This window comes from Halichoerus grypus, chromosome 7 (genome assembly GCF_964656455.1).
Source record: "Halichoerus grypus chromosome 7, mHalGry1.hap1.1, whole genome shotgun sequence".
NCBI classification, from domain to species: domain Eukaryota; kingdom Metazoa; phylum Chordata; class Mammalia; order Carnivora; family Phocidae; genus Halichoerus; species Halichoerus grypus.
Window position 1 is genome coordinate 31,636,138 of NC_135718.1, and position 19,588 is coordinate 31,655,725.

At 37.5% G+C, this 19,588-nt stretch overlaps 1 protein-coding gene across 1 annotated transcript in view; it reads right to left on the reverse strand.

The window, feature by feature from the left end:
- CC2D2B (coiled-coil and C2 domain containing 2B) overlaps positions 1–19,588 on the reverse strand; it is a 92,874-nt gene that overhangs the window by 10,281 nt on the left and 63,005 nt on the right. The window contains exons 25-30 of the mRNA XM_036111641.2: positions 14,853–14,949; positions 8,249–8,347; positions 5,479–5,661; positions 5,115–5,312; positions 3,345–3,434; positions 1,464–1,577 (exon numbers count right to left, since the gene is read on the reverse strand). Coding sequence (XP_035967534.2) covers positions 1,464–1,577; positions 3,345–3,434; positions 5,115–5,312; positions 5,479–5,661; positions 8,249–8,347; positions 14,853–14,949 — 781 coding nt within the window. The remainder of the gene's footprint in view (positions 1–1,463; positions 1,578–3,344; positions 3,435–5,114; positions 5,313–5,478; positions 5,662–8,248; positions 8,348–14,852; positions 14,950–19,588) is intronic.

Genomic DNA, 19,588 nt, shown 5'->3' on the forward strand with positions numbered 1-19,588 from the left:
GCCTAAGGTTCTGAAAAAGCCAAGTGAAGTTAAAAGGCCATTAAGTTAATTTTGAGAACAAGATCTGAAGTTAGAGGCTAGAGAGAAAGTATATAGGAAACCATCTGAGGAATAAAAGTAGTCATTATGTTATTATTCTGTTCTGAACATACCTTTTTAAGTTCAAAGTTTTCTTAGAAAAGAATAACAATTTCAGGTAATAATAATAAAGACTATTGAACATTTATTGGGAATTTACGTGCACCAGGTATCGTGCTCAACATTCACACGAAATTTTTTCACTTGCATTCACTTCAAGTTCTTTGAGATGGGGTGATCATTATGCCCATCTTCCAGATAGAGTCAGAGGTTGAGGGGCTTGTCTAGCGTAACAGTAAATGGCATTAGTCCTGTTTAGGGAGAGGATAACTGAAGCTCAGAGAAGTAAACAAGCTAAGATCACACAGTTAGTAAACGGCATTGCTGGGTTTTAAACCCTTCTTTGACTGACTCCCAAACACAAATTCTTAACACTGGGCCGTGCAGCCTGGTCTCTCCAAAGCTCTTGTTCTTTATCACTGTGCTCATCTTCTTTACAATAAAGAGGAGGCCTCACCTCAGCCACACAGCTGAGGTGCCACCCACCATGTTGACTCACAGGCACAAAAGCAAACGTTTGTTGAAATATTGTCGACTGTTTACTGCCATCTAGTGGCACTTAAAACTACACAGGGGGATGGCAAGGGGGGAGATCAACCACCGGCTTTTAGCTTGCGAATGTGACAAAAATAATAAGCCATGCCAAGGAAATATAGAGAAATAAGTGATCATAACACAAAGCCTAAAACCGGACTGGAAATCTTGACCCTTATCAAGATATTCATGGTAGAAATAGAAACAATCCAAAAGACAATAGCTTTCTGGAGGTATGAATGCAGGAGCATATTTAAGTTGTAAAAATTTCAGGTAGGTAAACACAAATTTCAGACCCACATCTTGTATGACTAAAAACTGAGGAAGGAAGAATAGGGAGAAGTATTTCTTAAGGATCTTTAAATCTATTATTAGAAAGTTATAAAGATGATGGTGGTTGATAGTTAACAACCCCTACAACTACTGCTATGACTATTGTTACATCACCACAACCACCACCACCATAACCACCATTTACTGAGTATTTGCTATGAACCAAGGTGCCGTTCTCAGTGTCACATATTCACTATGTAATTTAATATCTTAGTAACCCCATGAAGTAGCACTATTATTAGTACAGCTTTACAAAGAAAAGTGAAGGAAAGCCTTTCTTTACATGGTGGTCATTTTGATGAGCCAAGAGTATCCTCTTAACTAAATAACTGGTTGCACATGAAATTCCCCAATTAGCTTGTGAAAAGGCAGAAAACTGGGTTTGGTGTCTTTTAAACTTGCAGCTGAAGGCTGATTAGTTTTGTTTACACTATTTAAGTATTAACTCCAGCACTTACTTCCAACATTGAGGTCCCCAGGAGGACCAAAGCTTTCTTTCCAAAATACAGAAAGAAATTACAGAGTAGTATGGCATGCTCTTCCTTATTTCCAATAGCCAAACTGATGCAGCGCTGAGGCAAAGCAAAAGCAACAAGGCCAAAAGAAAACAGAAGAGAAAGATGAATAATATAAGCAGCCAACAGATTTAGAGCCTCTCTGTTCCCTCCAGGTTCAAAGCTCTGATACCTCTGTCTGGGAAAACACTGGGGAGAACACTAACTTGGAATATAGGGGTCACCCTTACTATGGGACAATTAATGTGGATACTGCGTAAGTGACCAAATAGTTCATCATCCAAAAATAGGATATTTCTGTTTAGGACAAATATTAAACTGCCCTTGGAAAACAGGGACAGACAGACTGATGTTTTAAGAAACCTCATCTGATAGGAAGTCACATAGAGTTTTTAGAGGAAAGGATCCTTTGGTCAATGGAGCTTCACTCTGTCCAATACCAATATAGTGCTCTCAACTCAAAGAGAGGAAGAGGATGGAGTTGAAGCCCCATCAGGAAGATGATTGAAACTTCTTCAACTGGAAGAGCGGGGTGGGGGGAGACTCAGGAGTACTAGTATTTACCTGAATGGTTATTTTTTAGATATTTTAGAGGCTCTTTCAATGTTCTGCAGGATCATAATACCCATGAACATATTCTGATTAGGTCAAAGAGTCTCAGAAGAGTCTAAAGTTAATGACAACTCTTTGAGTGCTACTAGATTTGAATCACTGAATCACTAGAACCACATGCTTGTGTCTCCCTTTGCAGAAGAAGACAGGGTAGCTGACTAATTAAGTTAGCCCTGTGCCCCCTAAATCCGTTTCAGCTCCACTCTAGCCTCTAAAACATTCTAGATTAAGTGCCAGGACCATTGGTTCCAGACGGAAAGTGTCCCTCTCTTAGGCTCCTGTCATACTAGTAATTTTCAATTAATAGTACTTATTGAATGCTTGCTACATTTACGTAAAAATATAAAAATAAATAATCAAGTCTACTTCTTCATTCAGAGGTTAAACTTGGGATATATATATGTACAGAGTGTGGGTGTAGGGTCAATATATAAGCAACTAAATATAATTTAGGGTGGAATGAAAAAACTGCTCTAATTAGGGTTGCCAGATTTGGGGGAAAAAGTAGATGACTAACTAAATCTGCACTTCACATAAACAAATGTTTAGTATAAATATGTCTCAGATATTGCATGGGGCTTGTATTCTAGTTGGCAACGAATCTAAAGAGAACTTTAATCCAAGTGCTAAGGAAGAGCATTGCTGTGTAAGCTCTTCATTCAGATGTGGGGAGGCTGGGCAAAGCTTCTGAGAAGTGGTGGTATTTGTCCTAGACACAGCATCTGTCCAGCTCCATAGTGACAAGCCATATTTCTCCCTGGAGGATGTCATAATATTGTACTCCTGGGATTCCCATCGAATTAAAATATTCATGAGCTACCACTTATAATATTGAATAAGATTGTTCCTCTTTAAGAATTATTTCTATGGATTGTTATAGAGCTAAAAATGATGTATTAAATTATCAAATGCTTTCAAATTTCGTAAGACAAAGTATTTCATAAGTGCATAAATGTTTCTTTAGGAGAAAGGTAAGAAATACTATATATTTCAATTATAAAACATAATGGGGGCACTTGAGTGGCTCAGTTGGTTAAGGTCCGACTCTTGGTTTTCACTCAGGTCTTGATCTCATGGGTTGTTGCGATCGAGCCCCATGCAGGGCTCTGTGCTCAGCGGGGAGTCGGCTTGAAATTCTCACCCTCTGCCCACCCCCCACTCATGCACGCACACACTTTCTCTCAAATAAATAAATAAAACATAATTCGTTACCTCTGATGTCATCCATATGTCAAAACCATCATTTTCATCCAGAATATCAGGCACAATAGGAATCAAAGATACAAAGCGAGCAATGAGGTCCTAGAATAATATTAACTAACATTTATTAAGTGCATACTACATGCCCATCACCAAGCACAGTGTTTTACATGCAATATCATCACATTTAGTGTATCCCACAAGCCCATCAAGTACATACTATTATTACTTTTGTTTTACATAAGAGGAAACAAGTATAGAGTGCTAAGATAACTTGCCCAGGATCACAGAGCTAACACAATGTATGGAGTCTCTGGGAATAAGCCCAAGTTAGCCTGACTCCAGAGAATGCCTGTTAACCATAACACTTCACTGTAATAAATTATTAAAGTGTTAAACATGATATATATTACATATATACCTCAAATTACAACTGCTAAGAATTTTTTAGAAAGATACTGAAGAATAGCAAAAGTTTGATTTGCTTTTTCCGAATCGATCAGAATTATTCTTATTAATATAAGCTTGTTACAAGCTGTTGAAGCTGGAAAATGTTGGTGCTGGAGACAAGGGCTCAGACTAAAGTAGGAAAGGAGAAAGGGATACAAGTAATGAGTCCACACAGAAAGTTTACTGATATTTTCACTGATTTATAATAGCCATCACTTAGGCACTAATGACCTCCTACATTGGTCACATTTCTGACTTCATGCAATTAATTAAACATGGTTCATAGTCCTTCATAAGCAAAGTTGCTAAGAGTTATATATTTTTTTAAAAAGACAGAGATTGTCTTTGAAATAAATCTAGAGCATTATTAACTCCTTGGACTTTGGGTGATAGGAAACAGACGGGAAGAAACTTGTGATGGAAAGGTAGAGTGTAGACAGAGGCAACCTAAATTAGGACTTTTGATTTTATCCTAAAGAGTCCAACTAAGGGAGCTTTATAGTGGACAAATAATATAAATATTCTGAAGTAAGCCAACTGACTCAATCAAACCTGAATAAACAAAAGATATAAACCATTGTTCACGGATGCCCTTTAAGCAAAGCTAATTTTTTTCTCAAAAAGGAGACTTAAATTTCTGATTTCATATTTTCCTTTCTCAGAGTAGAAGGTTTTGAGTCCATAGTGAATAAATCTTCATTTTATATGAAATTCAATTTTGAACATATGTCTCTCTTGTCAGCTGGTAAATAGATATGCATAAAGAAAAAGTCACATAGGGATGAGTGGGAGGTGTTACGTTGGCAGTTTACAAAGAAAAATATAACACAGTTTCTTCATTCCCACATACGGCAAAAAGCTATCCTGAGAAGGACAAAACCCCTTTAGAAATGTAACTTTTAATTTTGCCTGGAAGTCAAAGGAATTTTTCAAAGTTTGGTAGAAATGTTACAAAGCCAGTGTGGTCACGTGAACTGCTATAGCCATAGTAACTCTAGTCCAAGGGGGCAGAAATGAAAGGAATCTAGAAGAAATACTCTCCCCCACCTGGGGCTCGGGAGGACCTACTACAACACAGATGGTTTCTCTCTCAGGAAGCTGTCTTTGAGAGCAAAACAATTTTTAGTAAGAAAGTTATGCTCAAAGTTAATATAAAAAAGTAAACAAAATAAATGTAAATTAAGATTGACAAAAATATTCTAAAATTTACTATGGTGATGGCTGCACGACTCTGTGAATATACTAAAAACCGTTGAATTTTACACCTTAGGTGGGTGAATTCTATGCAATGTGAATTATACATCAGTAAAGCTACTAAAATACGTATCTTACAAGCGTTGCATTAGAATCATGAAGAAACATATCCAGGAGTTGCTGAGGTGGATTTAGCGCCTTGATGTATCTGGTTACTAAGATCTGTAACCCTTCACCATTAAAGACAGTCGTCGTGATTCTTCGGTTGGGAAACATCGCCTTACAAGTTTTATTAAAAATCTGTGCTCTCTCCAAAACATCTGTTTGATCTGAAAACTAGAATAGAGTTCAAAATATTTTGACATGGTACCGTGTTGTTCCCACAGGAAAATATCAAGAACCAATGTTCATTTTTACCAGCTTTGAAATTATTATTACTAGTTTTTAAAAGAGTTTATACTTCTTTAGAAGTACACGTAAAACAATTCAATGTAAAACCTACCTTGTCTAGTTCTGGATTACAGGTGACATGTGATATCTGAGGTTCGATGGTAGCAAAAATATTTAAGAAGGTACGTTCTTTTAAATTCTGCCCATTATAATCTTCTTTAGGAGACACATAAGTCTTACTCCAAGTATACCCAAGCAAAACTGGTGGAATATTTACTTGAAATGTTCCACTAATCTGAAAGAATATATCAATATAATAGATTCCACATGAAGAAAATACACATCAGCAAATACAGTACAGCCCATTTCAGTCTTCTCCAGAGGAAGAAACAGGCTTGCATGGGTACGTATGTGCTGGTTCTATGCATCTGCACAAGGATGATCACATTCTCCATGGTGGTCTATTCACAGGCACCCTTGACACTCTGGGTCCCTCATTAATATGCACTGTGTGGAGAGGGCATATGTTAGAAAGGGATGACACGAGGATGCAGGTTACCCTAACAGAATGACAGTTCTTAGAAGATCCAATTCAGGCTCAGAGAAGATGCTAAAAGACCATATTATGTTTTATATTCGGTCTAGAAAGAGAAGAAAAAATATAACAGCAGGAAGGACAACCCACAGGTCCACAGGAGGAGGGATCTTGTGTGTGTGTGTGTGTGTGTGTGTAGGTAGGAGCTGATTTACAATAATAACAACTAATAATAATAGCTAATAGTTATTGAGGACTTACTATGTACAAGGCACTGTGCCAAATACTTGATATAGATCATATCATTCAATGAAGTAGATATGGCTCTTATCTCCATCTTACAGATAAGGAAACTGAGGCTCACAAAATTTAAGTAATTTGTGCAAACTCAGACAGCTAATGAGGTCTGTCCACTTTTGAAGTTCACATTGTCAACTACCTTTCTACCCTAGAGTCTGGCCTGAGACCGAGAGATATCGAGAGATTTACAGATATAGGAATCCCTGTACCTCTAACAACTTAAATCTCTATTGCTGGGGTGCCTGGGTGGCTCAGTCGGTTAAGTGTCTGCCTTTGGCTCAGGTCATGATCCCAGAGTCCCTGGAGTCCCCGGAGTCCTGGAATCAAGCCCAGCATCAACACTGGGCTCCCTGCTCAGAGGGGAGTCTGCTTCTCCCTCTGCCCTTCACCCCACTCATGCTCTCTCACTCCCCGCCCTCTGCTCGTGCTCTCTGGCTCTTGGTCACTCAAATAAATAAATATAATCTTTAAAAAAATAATAAATCTCTATTGCTCTTTATTTGCAGCCCTCGTACTTGCAACATGCTCCCGTGTGACATCCCTCTTGATGACACATTATGCAGACATTTCTCCTCTCCTCCCTAAGATCCATTCTGTCCTCCTTTCTCACCAGTGGTTTTAGCAGCAACACGACAGCCACGCAGTGGCCAACTCACATAAGTGTGAGAAGTCTGCCAGGGTTTTCTGAAAAGTGTCTGTCCTCCTGATACAGGTCCGGCCCCTTCTGCTTCACCCTGCTCTTTTCTACAACATGGATATGAGGCTGGAGCTGCATTGACCAATTTGCAATTATGAGGATGAAAGGTACATGATATTTATGTGATGTGATGATATTCTCGAGCTGCTGCCTGTCATCTAGACTCCTTTTTAGGTGAGATAAATAGACCCCTTGCATCACTGTTAGATTTTCTGTGGCAAATGGCTGAATGCAATACTGATACACACATAATTCCTTCTGGGTCAAATACCCTCTTTTGTTTGACAAACCATCTTTAAGGACTTGATTCAAAAGTTATCTCTTCTGTAAATACTTTCCTGACCTTTCATTCTCCTCCTCATACCCCTCCGACTCAGCCCTGACTCCTCTGAATACCCCACACTCCTCCTCCAAGCCAGGAAGAGTAAGGTACTCCCTACTGTATGTTCTCATAGTACTATCTCGTGCACCTATCAAAGCACTACAGCATTATTAGGTTGTACTAAAGTGTTAGTTTTCTTCTATAGACAGTGAGCTCCTTGAGGTAGAAAATTCATTTCTGAAACTTCTGTGTCTGGCATAGCTCTGTAAGAAAGAAACAAAGCCTAAAATGGAGTCTAGGCTGAGGTTTTTATATTTTGCTGGCCACGAAGGCATATTTGTGCTACATAACTCAACAGGAGAGCCCTGTGGGGATATCACAGAGACAGGTGCTAATCATCAGTCTCACCATTATCAACAAACAATCCCGAGGAGCTGAAACTCCTGGAACCCATGGTCACAAAGCAACATCATTTATCATTAATCAAAGAACATTCGTGAATCTGGTCCTAAAAAACTATTATATGCAAATGTAAGTGTTGCTTTAAGACCTAAGGGTAGCTTTCCTATTCTTTTTTTTTTTTTTTTTTTTTTTAAGATTTTACTTATTTATTTGACACAGAGAGAGAGAGAGAGAGCAGGAACACAAGCAGGGGGAGGGAGAGGGAGAAGCAGGCTTCCTGAGGAGCAGAGAGCTGGATGCGGGCTCTATCCCAGGACGCTGGGATCATGACCTGAGCCAAAGGCAGACGCTTAACGACTGAGCCACCAAGGTGCCCCTAGCTTTGCTATTCTTTATCAGTGAACACGCTAAAGATATAAGAAATAAATTTATGGGTGTCTCCTGTTCTAGAGACAGCTAAAACATTTAAATTCTGCAACATCCTAATGGCACTCAAATACAAGATTGTTTTAACTGACCTACCAATATGTCAATCACAGAATCTGATTCAAAGACAACAAACAGTACATTTCTATTAACCAGAGGTAAAAACTCAGAATAATTAGCAAATAATCACTTTCTATTACCTCAGATTGTTGCAGAAGAGCAGAGAAAGGGAAGACAATGGATCCAAGCCAATTCTTTCTTATATGTGAATGACTACTGCAGCTCTTGAAATAGGGATCCTATTAATATGAATAATTTTTCTATTACTTACTGTATACCATGTGATGAGTAATTTCACAAACTTGCAAATAATTATAAAAAATCATTTTTTCTTTTTAAAAAGAAACCAGAGTAAGCAGAAAGAATATTTTTCTCTCTTTAAAAGATAATTGACTATTTTTTTAAAAGATTTTATTTATTTATTTGTCCAATAGAGAGAGAGAGAGAGCGTGTGCACAAGCAGGCAGAGCATCAGGCAGAGGGAGAAGCAGGCTCCCCGCCAAACAAGGAGCCAGATGCGAGACTCGATCCCAGGACCCTGGGATCATGACCTGAGCCAAAGGCAGACACTTAACCGACCGAGCCACCCAGGCATCCCAAGATAATTGATTATTTAAAGCAAAATAATGACCTATTGTGGAGTTTATGGCCTATGTATGGCTATTTACATTATTGTAGTAGATATGCTCTGTGCAGCAAACTTTGAAAATACACTAAAGAATAAAAAGAATTGGGGCACCTGGGTGGCTCAGTGGTTAAACATCTGCCTTCAGCTCAGGTCATGATCCCAGGGTCCTGGGATCGAGCCTCACATTGGGCTCTCCACTCAGCGGGAAGCCTGCTTCTCCCTCTCCCACTTCCCCTGCTTGTGTTCCCTCTCTCGCTGTCTCTCTGTCAAATAAATAAATAAAACCTTTTAAAAAAAATAAAGAATACAAAGAATAAAACTTACCTTAACTCAACCCTGAAGACATCACCACCATTAACAACATTTTAAGATATTAAATGGTAGTGAAAATATGTCGAAATGATGAGGACACCCTCAAAGAGAAGAGTAGCATCATGGATGCTGGGTCAGTGAGAAAAGTAGACTTAGAATAGAAGTTTGATGGTTGATATAACATGGTCAAAAAGAAGCAGGTTTGTTGACATGGCTAAGTAATTTAAGTGCATGACATGTCTATTGGAAACAGGTGACCCCCAAGGCTACCTCATTAAGCCCTTAAAACCATGTGATTCAGTTTTCTCTGATTTACCAAGCAGTCTTCTGAGCCCAGTTCAGTTTCTAAGAAAGGTTTCTCTGTGGAGAAGTGATTGCACTGATAGACCAATTCTGACTGCTTGGTATGTTATGTTTCTTATGCTAGCTGACAGATTGTTTATTTTCCCTAAGGTCCTGATCACCTGTATCATGGGAATTTCAGATTTGCAAGATTGGTTTGATTTCCTTTCTTTCCTATCCTCAATTTAGCCTTGGATAGAGCTGGCCTTACACTTCCAAGACCTTGTCATTAAAGAAGTAAACAACAGGCCATCCTGTTAAAGTAAACCATCCATCTGTGTACAAAGAGAAATTAATCATTTTGGCCTGTTTAGAATATTAGGATTGATTCTAGGCATGCTTAAGCCCCATAAGGTTGCAAACTGGGAAAAGGAAATTGTGATAGTCATGTCAACTTGACTGAGCTAAGGGATGCCCAGATACAGTAAAACACTTTCTCTGGGTATGTCTGTGAGGGTGTTACTGAAGAGATCAGCACTTGAATCAGTAGACTAAGTAAAAAATCAGCCCTCACCAATGTGGCAGAAATCATCCAATCCTTCGGAGGGCCTGAATAGAACAAAAAGGTGGAGGAAAGGCAAATTATTTCTTCTTGAGTTGGGACATCCAACTTCTCCTGCTCTCGGACTTCGGAGCTCCTGGTTCTCAAGGGCTCTTGGACTTACACCAGCAGTTTCCGTGTCCTCAGGCCTTTGTACTCAAACTGAATTATAGTGCTTGCTTTTCTGGTTCTCCAGCTTGCAAATGGCATATTGTGGCATATCTCAGCTTCTATAATCCCGTGAGCCAATTCCCACAATAAATCTCCTCATATATATATCATATATATAATTGATTCTGTTTCTCTGAATACTACTACAAAGATAATTAAAGGGGAAGAAGGGATATATACCATGTATGTGGGATTGGAAAGATCAATATTATAAAGATGTCAATTCTAATCGAATTGATCTATGTATTCAATCCATCCTAATAAAAGTCCTAGCAGGTTTTGTCTTGTTTTTGGAAATCAACAAGCTGATTCTAATATTTATATGGAAATACAAAGAGCTAAGAATAGGCAAAGCAATCTTGAGGAAGAAAAACAAAGCTGAAAAACTTAGGTTTCTAGATATTGAGATTTATAACAAAGGTTTAGTAATTAAGACAGTGTGGTATCCATGTAAGGATAGATAATAGACCAATAGAACATAATAGAGATAACAGACCAATAGATCATAATAGAGTCCAGAAATAAACCCACATTTATACAGTCAGCAGATTTACAAAGTGATTCTGTAGTGCAGTGGGGGAGGGGATGATCCTTTCCATAAGTGGTGCTGGGTCAACTGAATAGCCTTATGGCAAAAAAAGTAATCTTGAACCTCTAGCTCACAGACACATAAAAATCAATTCTGGTTGGATTTTAGATCTAAATGTGAAAGATAAAATGATTCAACTTTTAGAAGCATCCACAGGATAATATCTTCATGAACTTAAGTGGGCAATATTTCTTAAATAGGACCCAAAAAAGCACCACCACTGCATTGCACTATATTAAATCATTTTCTGTTCATTGAAAGACACATTAAAAAGTGAAAAAGACAAGCCAGTGTGGGAAAAATACTTATAAAATGTATATCTGACAAAGTACTCATATCCAGAGTATACACAGAGCTGTTAAAAATCAATGGGAAAAAATGGGCAAAATACCTGAACACATCTTTCACAAAAGAGGATATCAAAATGGCCAATAAACATAGAAAATGGTGCTCAATTTCATGAATTATCATTAAAATGCAACTTAAAACCATAAGGTGATATGATTACTTTCATTAGTACGTTTGAAATGAAAAAATCAGACAATGCTAGGTAACAACAAGGATGTGGATCAATCTCATAAACTGGTGGTGGAAATATGAATCGACATAACCATTTTGGAAACTGCCTGGCATTAAACTACTAAAGCTGAGCATATGCACAGTCCAAGAGCTAGCAATTTTACTCTTAAGTACATTCCCAACAGAAATGCATTAATTTCCCTAAGACATGTCCAATTACATTTATATCAGTTTTAAATGTAAGAGCTGACAACTAGAAAGAAGCAAATGATCCATCAGTCATAGAATGAATAAAAAAGTTGTATATTCCTATAATAATATACCATACAGCTATGAGAATCAATGAGTAACATTACAGATGACTCCCACAAAGTAGAGTAGAAATAAGCCACTCACAGATGGATGCATACTGTATGAGATTTCAACCATACAAAGTTCAAAAATAAGTAATACCTAATACATGTTAGAAGCTAGGATAGTGTCCATCGACAGATGAATGGATAAAGAAGATGTGGTATATATATACAATGGAATATTAATCAGCCATCAAAAAATAAAATCTTGCCATTTGCAACAACATGGATGGAACTAGAGGGTATTATGTTAAGTGAAATAAGTCAATCAGAGAAAGACAATTATCATATGATCTCACTGATGTGGAATTTAAGAAACAAGGCATAGGATCATAGGGGAAGAGAGAAAAAAATGAAACAAGACGAAACCAGAGAGGGAGACAAACCATAAGAGACTCTTAATCTTAGGAAACAAACTGAGGGTTGCTGGAGGGGATGGGGGTGGGGGATGGGGTAACTGCGTGATGGACATTGGGGAAGGTATGTGTTGTAATGAGCACTGGGTATTATATAAGACTGATGAATCACAGACCTGTACCCCGAAACAAATAATACATCATATGTTAATTAATTGAATTTAAATTTTTAAAAAAGAAGCTAGGATAGTTACTCATGGGGAGGAAGTAACTTGGAGAGAGCACAAAAGATGTTTCTAGGGTGATACTAGCAATATTTGGTTTCATGTTCTGAAGCAATGACATTTTTTCCTTTTTAGCCTTTTGTCTCTACTATTTATTTTCCCTTGGATAGAAAGCAAAATGTTTGCCAGAATAAGTTTGTCAATACAAATTTAATTAAGAAACCTGGAGTTGAGTCTCTTGCATCTGAATAATCTAAACTTATCTGAAGTGGTCTGTAAACTCTAGAAAAAGCATATAATTAAAATTAATCTTCAAAAATAAAATGTTTTAAAGAGTTATGTTTTTCAAAAATCATAGTACCAATTATTAAAAATTCACAAAGCACTTTGGCTACAAATGCAATAAAACTAGAATTTATTTTTTTAAGATTTTATTTATTTATTTGAGAGAAAGAGTGAGGGCACAAGCAGGCAGAGTAGCAGAGGGAGAGGGAGAAGCAGACTCCCCGCTGAGCAGGGAGCCCCCAACCCAGGGTTCAATTCCAGGACCCCAGGATCATAACCTGAGCTGAAGGTAGACACTTAACCCACCCAGGGCCCCTAAAACTAGAATTTAAAATCAAAACTTTACACTAGAGTCACTCAAACATTTGAAAATATAAAAACATAATATTAAATACCTTGTAGGTCAAGAAAGATAAATGTAATAAAAATACATAGAAAATAACACAAAATAAAAATAATCTAATATAAAAGATCTAGTCTAAGATATTTTAGAGATAAATTCATGGTCTCAAAATATTACCACTACTATGAGAGAGAGATTGATTCCAAATTCATCTCAGCCCAGCTCTTTCACCCCCAGTGCTAAAAATAGGCCACACCACGTCTGTGAGACTTCGAGTCCTCAGCTTCCTGCTAACGAAGGGGAGACCCACAGGAAGTAAGAACAGTTGATAGCAGGAAGAAAAAATACACAGGGAAAAGAGGAAAATCGAGGCATGGAAAGAAACTTTTCTAAAGAATAGTGATCGATGATAAACTAAAACCTTCTTTCAACTGGGTGGTCAACTTGGGGCTCATCCTAGGTCTGGTCTTTTATGAAAAAATGGAATGTTTGGGCCTATAGTTACCTTGTAACCCAGTGCATGAGATGAAGGCAAGAATATAGGCCAGGCCCTTTCCTTTGCTAAAGAGCATGCCAATGTTGTCACAGATGTTTGATACCTGAAGCATGTGGATTCCATTCACTAACAACATAAGCACTTAAAAGAATTGAACTATTAATCAATTACTATTCAATTCTGGTCAAACTGATCATTGAGATAATTCACTTCTGAGAGAGAAAGTCGGTTAGGCATTCTTTTGGGTTTCCCAAGTTCTACCCATTATTAGTTTAGATATTCAGAAACTACTCAGTTTAACTCCTTGGAGAATAGCCATCACTGGGGCGCCTGGGTGGCTCAGTCCGTTAAGCACCTGCCTTCGGCTCAGGTCATGATCCCTGCTCAGTGGAGAGCCTGCTTTTCCCTCTCCCTCTGCTTCTCCCTCTTCCCTCTGCTGCTCTCTCCTCTTGTGCGCTCTCGCTCTCTGTCAAATAAATAAATAAAATCTTAAAAAAAAAGAACCATCACCAAATTACTCTTCAATATTTTTACCTTCAGCCTTTATGAAGAATTGATAGAAAACGTTTTAATAAGAATGTGTGTCTGGGATCCCCCCCTCTCTCTACCTCCCCCTGCTCATGCACATGTACATGTGTGTGCTCTCTCTCTCAAATAAATAAATAAATAAATAAATAAATAAATAAATAAATAAAATCTGATTGAATAGAACTGGGTTTTAATCCTACGAATAATTTGGTGTCTTCTGCAGAAGTGGTGTATCTTCTAGGATCAGACAGTGAGAAATATATAACCCATTTTCATTTTGTTTCATTTATCTTGGCTACCAGGGAGCTCACATTTAAATGTTATGTTTAATTGTAGAAACCTACTTGTCCCAAATTCTTGGTATATTTACCCCTCCTCCTCCTATATGTGGTTTATGATCTCTTATTTTTTAACTGACTTGTCACATGTCTGATTTTATTTCAAGTTACCCCAAATCCTTTTTAGAAAATGCTGGAAGTAGACATTGCATCTAAAAGCAAATTTACCCTAGCACATACCCTCCCCAATGTCTATCATCCAGCCACCCCTTCCCTCCCACCCCCCATCACTCTAGCAACCCTCAGTTTGTTTCCTGAGATTAAGAATTCCTCATTATGGTGAGCCCTGTGAATTGTGTAAGACTGTTGAATCACAGACCTGAACCTCTGAAACAAATAATACATTATATGTTAAAAAAAAGAAGATAGTAGGAAGGGGAAAATGAAGGGGGGGAAATCGGAGGGGGAGACGAACCATGAGAGACTATGGACTCTGAGAAACAAACTGAGGGTTCTAGAGCAGAGGGGGATGGGGGGATGGGTTAGCCTGGTGATGGGTATTAAAGAGGGCACATATTGAATGGAGCACTGGGTGTTATATGCAAACAATGAATCATGGAACACTACACCAAAAACTAATGATGCAATGTATGGTGATTAACATAACATAATAAAAAAAACGAATAAAAAAATAAAAGCAAATTTACAAATATGTTACTAGATTTCATTCAGTTTGACTTTAGAATCAGTTCACCATTATTATAATTATTCTAATTTACCTCATGTTTTTCAATAATCATTTCATCAAAAATGTTGATATATATATTATCTTTCATTTTAGATAAGCTTGAGAAGCTATAGTCATGTCCTGGTGAGCTGTAAATAAGAAAAACATGTAAATGCTTAACTTATTTTATAAGAGTATTGTACATAAAGAACCATAAAATTACCTGTTCTTTTCTTTTATAAAGTATAAGCTAAGAAAAAGCTACGTGTTTTGCAGATGAGTGTTATCTTTCACTAAAGCCAGTATGTGCTTTGTAAATTACCTTATATCTCTCTTAAAGTAATTTGCATGAAAAATAAGAATGTTTAAATTTCAAGCAGAAAGACTTTCACTACAGCCATCCATTGCAAACAAATTATCCAAAGTATGGCGTATTAAGATTTTCCAAATACCTTAAACTCTGCTACTTTCTGCTAGTTCCCATATGTAGTTAAACTGCTCTTTTGCTCTCAGCTAAGAGATGACTGTTTAACCACAGAACTTATTCTTTTTCCCACATTTATTTTCTCCAACTAGAAATTGGGATAGTGGAATGCATTTTGCAAGCTGTCTGTTGATGGCTTACTTGATTGGATACGTTTTTGGAGGTAGCTGAAAGGATAGTGTAGTATACCACAAGCCTATTACTTGCTTCACTCTTAGCTCCAGCTTGTACATGGAACCTTGAACCTTGATCAAACTTCTAACAGCTCAGAGAAGTTAAATAACTTGCTTAAGGTAATGCCACCAGCAAATAACAGAGCTGTATGTGAACTCAATTCTGGCTGACTCAAAAGGCCAGGCACTTTTCACTATACCAACTGCCACTGATATTACTTATTAAAGCTTGTTGCTAAGGAAGCAACTACTATTTCAAAGGATCTCCAAAAGTTTGTATAACTTTTGAGACCTACAGTCAGTGGCAACTGAAAAATGTTAGCTGAGATTACAGAACAATTTTAAGTTGAAGTTTCCTTATATTTTTAAGTCATAAGCTAAGCTCCCTACCCTGTTCTTCAAGAGTTCCCCTTTGTGTTGCAAAGGCTTAAGACAAGACAGAGGAGGCAATGAATACTTACAACACTATGCTGGCAGGAGAAATGATAACTGTCATCCTCCAGACATTTTTGAGTGTATCAACTTAGAATGTCTCTTAAATCTCTCAAGTCCTGCATCATCTTGCATTTTGTATTCTACTAAAACCTTATTCAAATTTCACCACAATTTCTCCTCCAAAGTAGAGCTCATGAGGCTAATTACTATACACTATTTATTTATTATTACTCTCTATCCCATTTGCATGTGGTTTTCATTCATTAAAATGTCATGTGGAGAAGGGAATAGAGCTCTTGAATCTCAGGGAACCAAAAGTGGTACTGAATGGTGTGCCTTAGCTGAACCCTCTGATCTTCTTGGTTGTACTCTAAATGTGTTCTTGGCGTATCTTGCTGCTATAACTGCGAGAATGCAAATACTCTACAGCCTCCTTCTCTTTAGTTCACTTATAAGTTTATTTATCTTATCAACTATTTTGTGTTCTCCTAAATCCATTTATTTAATACAGAGACACCATCAAAGAATAATGCAAATAGGAACCACATGATCTGCAGAACTTGAGGGAGCTGAACAAGATTGGCAGGAGAAGGGGGAAAGGACACCAGGACAAGAGAAAGGACTTTGATAATGGATGTGGTTGACAGTTCTTTATATTCTTTCACACCAGTGAGAGCTAAAGATATTTAGGAAGTGATAACTGGAAATGGCTAATTGAGTTTAGAGAACAATTTTAAGTTCTAGGTTTCAAATTTGTCTTGATCAATGTACTTTATTTCCAATAACAAAAACCTATTTATACAGCTATAGTATCAAATATAAATCTTGAGAAAGAAGAACAAAGCTGGAGGCATCCAATTTCCTGATTTCAAAATATATTACAAAGCTACAGTAATCAAAATAGGATGGTACTGGGATAAAGATAGACATGTAGACCAATGGTATAGAATAGAGAGCCCAGATAAATCCCTGCATCTACATCAGGACAACTGGTCTTTGACAAGGATGTCAAGCATATACAACGTGGAAGGAATAGTCTCTTCAACAAATGGTGTCGGTAAAACTATCAACATGCAAAAATATTCAAATCGGCCCTCATTTTACACCATACACAAAAATCAATTCAAAATGGACTAAAGACTTAAAATGTAAGTAAGACCCGAAACTATATAGCTCCTAGAAGAAAACACAAGGGAAAAGCTTCACGGGATAGGTTGTGGCAATGATTTCATTTCACAGATATGACACCAAAGCATGGGCAACAAAAGCAAAAATAACAAGTAGAACTATATCAAACTCTAAATCTTCTGCACAGCAAACAATCAACAGAGTGAAAGGGAAGCCTATGGAATGAGAGCAAATTTTTGCAAACCATATATATTATAAAGGGCTAATCTCCAAAATATACGAGGAACTCATACAACATTCAATAGTAAAAAAGTTAACAAACCAATTTTTAAAATATGCTGAAACTTGAATAGACATTTTCCAAAGAAGATCTACAATGACTGACATGTATTTGAAAAAATGTTCTAGGCCCCTGGCTGGCTCATTCAGTAGAGCACGTGACTCTTGATCTCGGGGTTGTAAGTTTGAGCTCCACGTTGAGTGCAGAGATTACTTAATAAAATCTTTTTTAAAAATGCTCAATAATTGCGGGCGCCTGGGTGGCTCAGTCGGTTAAGCGACTGCTTTCGGCTCAGGTCATGATCCCAGGGTCCTGGGATCGAGTCCCACATCGGGCTCCCTGCTCTGCGGGGAGCCTGCTTCTCCCTCTCCCACTCTCCTTGCTTGTGTTGTCTCTCTCTGTCAAATAAATAAATAAAATCTTTAACAAAAAAAAAAAATGCTCAATAATTGCTAACTAATAAAAAATGCTCACTAATTATCAGGGAAAGGCAAATCAAAACAACGGTGAGGTACCACCTCACACCTGTCAGAATGACTATTACCAAAAAAACAAAAGATGAAAAGTGTTAGTAAAGGTGTGGAAAACTGGAATCCTTGTACACTGTTGGCAGGAATGCAAAATAGTGCAGCTGCTATGGAAAACAGTATGGAGGTTCCTCAAAAAATTAAAAACAGATTTACCATCTGATCTGGCAATCCCATTTCTGGGAATCTACCCAAAAGAATTGAATCAGGATCTCAAAGAGATGTTAGTAGTCCTATGTTCATTGGTAGCACTATTCACAATCGTCAAGATGGAACATCTTAAATGTCTGTTGACAGATGAATGGATAAAGATAATGTGGTATACACATACAATGAAATAAATTCTATTTACCCTTACAAAATAAGAAAATTCTGCAGTATATGACAACACAGATGAACCTTGAGGACATTATGCCAAGTTAAATAAACCAATAAGCCAGTCACAGAAAGACAAATACTGCATAATTCCACTTACATGAGACATCTAAATTAGTCAAATTCATTAAATCAAAGAATGGAATATTAGTTGCCAGGGGCTGGAAAAAGGGAAACGGGGAGTTTCTCATCAACAGGCATAAAGTTTCAGTTAAGCAAGATGAATAAGCTCTAGAGGTCTGCTGTGTAACATTGTACCTATAGCCAATAATAATATACTGCACACTTTAAAATCTATTAATAGGGTAGATATCATGTTAAGTGTTCTTTCCAAGTTAACAAAAAATGAGTAGACCTGAGTAAAGCAAATTACCCTCTGTAGTACTGGCTCACGTGATTATGAGGCAGCCAAGTCCAAAACCTGCCAGGTAGACCAGCAGGCTGGAGGCCCAGGGAAGAGTTGCTGTTCAAGTCTTCCCGAGGGGAGGTAAGTCTTTTTTCCATTAAGCCTTCAACTGATTAGATGAGGCCTACCCATATTCTAAAGGGTAAGAGAGAGAGAAAGACAAGATACAAAGATACATACACAAAGATAGACACACACACACACACACACACACACACACACACACACCCTATTGATTCTGTTTCTCTGGAAAACCATGATTAATGCAATGACATTCTGGAAAAGGGAAAACCATGGAGACAATAAAAACATCAGTGGTTGCTAGGTCCCAGGGGAAGGATGAAGGGATAAATAGATGAAGCAGAGACTATTTTTAGGTCAGTAAAACAATGCTGTATGATATAGTGGTGGGTACATGTCATTATACATTTGTCAAAACCCATAAAATGTATAACACGAGAGTGAACTCTGAAGTAATGGTTGATAATGATGCATCAACATTGGTTCATGGATTGTAACAAACATACCACACTGATGCTGAGGGAGGCTGTGTGTGTATTGTGAGAAAGATATAAGAACTCTCTGTACTTTCTACTCAATTTACTGTGAGACTAAAACTGTTCTAAAAAATAAAGTCTATCAATTTTTTAATTATTTTTTTAAAGATTTTATTTATTTATTTGACAGAGAGAGAATACAAGCAGGGGGAGCAGCAGGCAAAGGGAGAGGGAGAAGCAGGCTCCCTGCTGAGCAAGGAGCCTGATGCAGGACTTGATCCCAGGACCCTTGGATCATGACCCAAGCCAAAGTCAGACGCTTAGCCGACTGAGCCACCCAAGTGCCCCATCAGTTTTTTTAAACGAGAAAAAACTCAATCTCATTAGAAATCAGGGAAGGTAAATTAAACCACAATAAGAATATCATTTTAGATCTATCATATTAGAAAAAATAATTTTAAAAATACAAAATATTATTGAAGA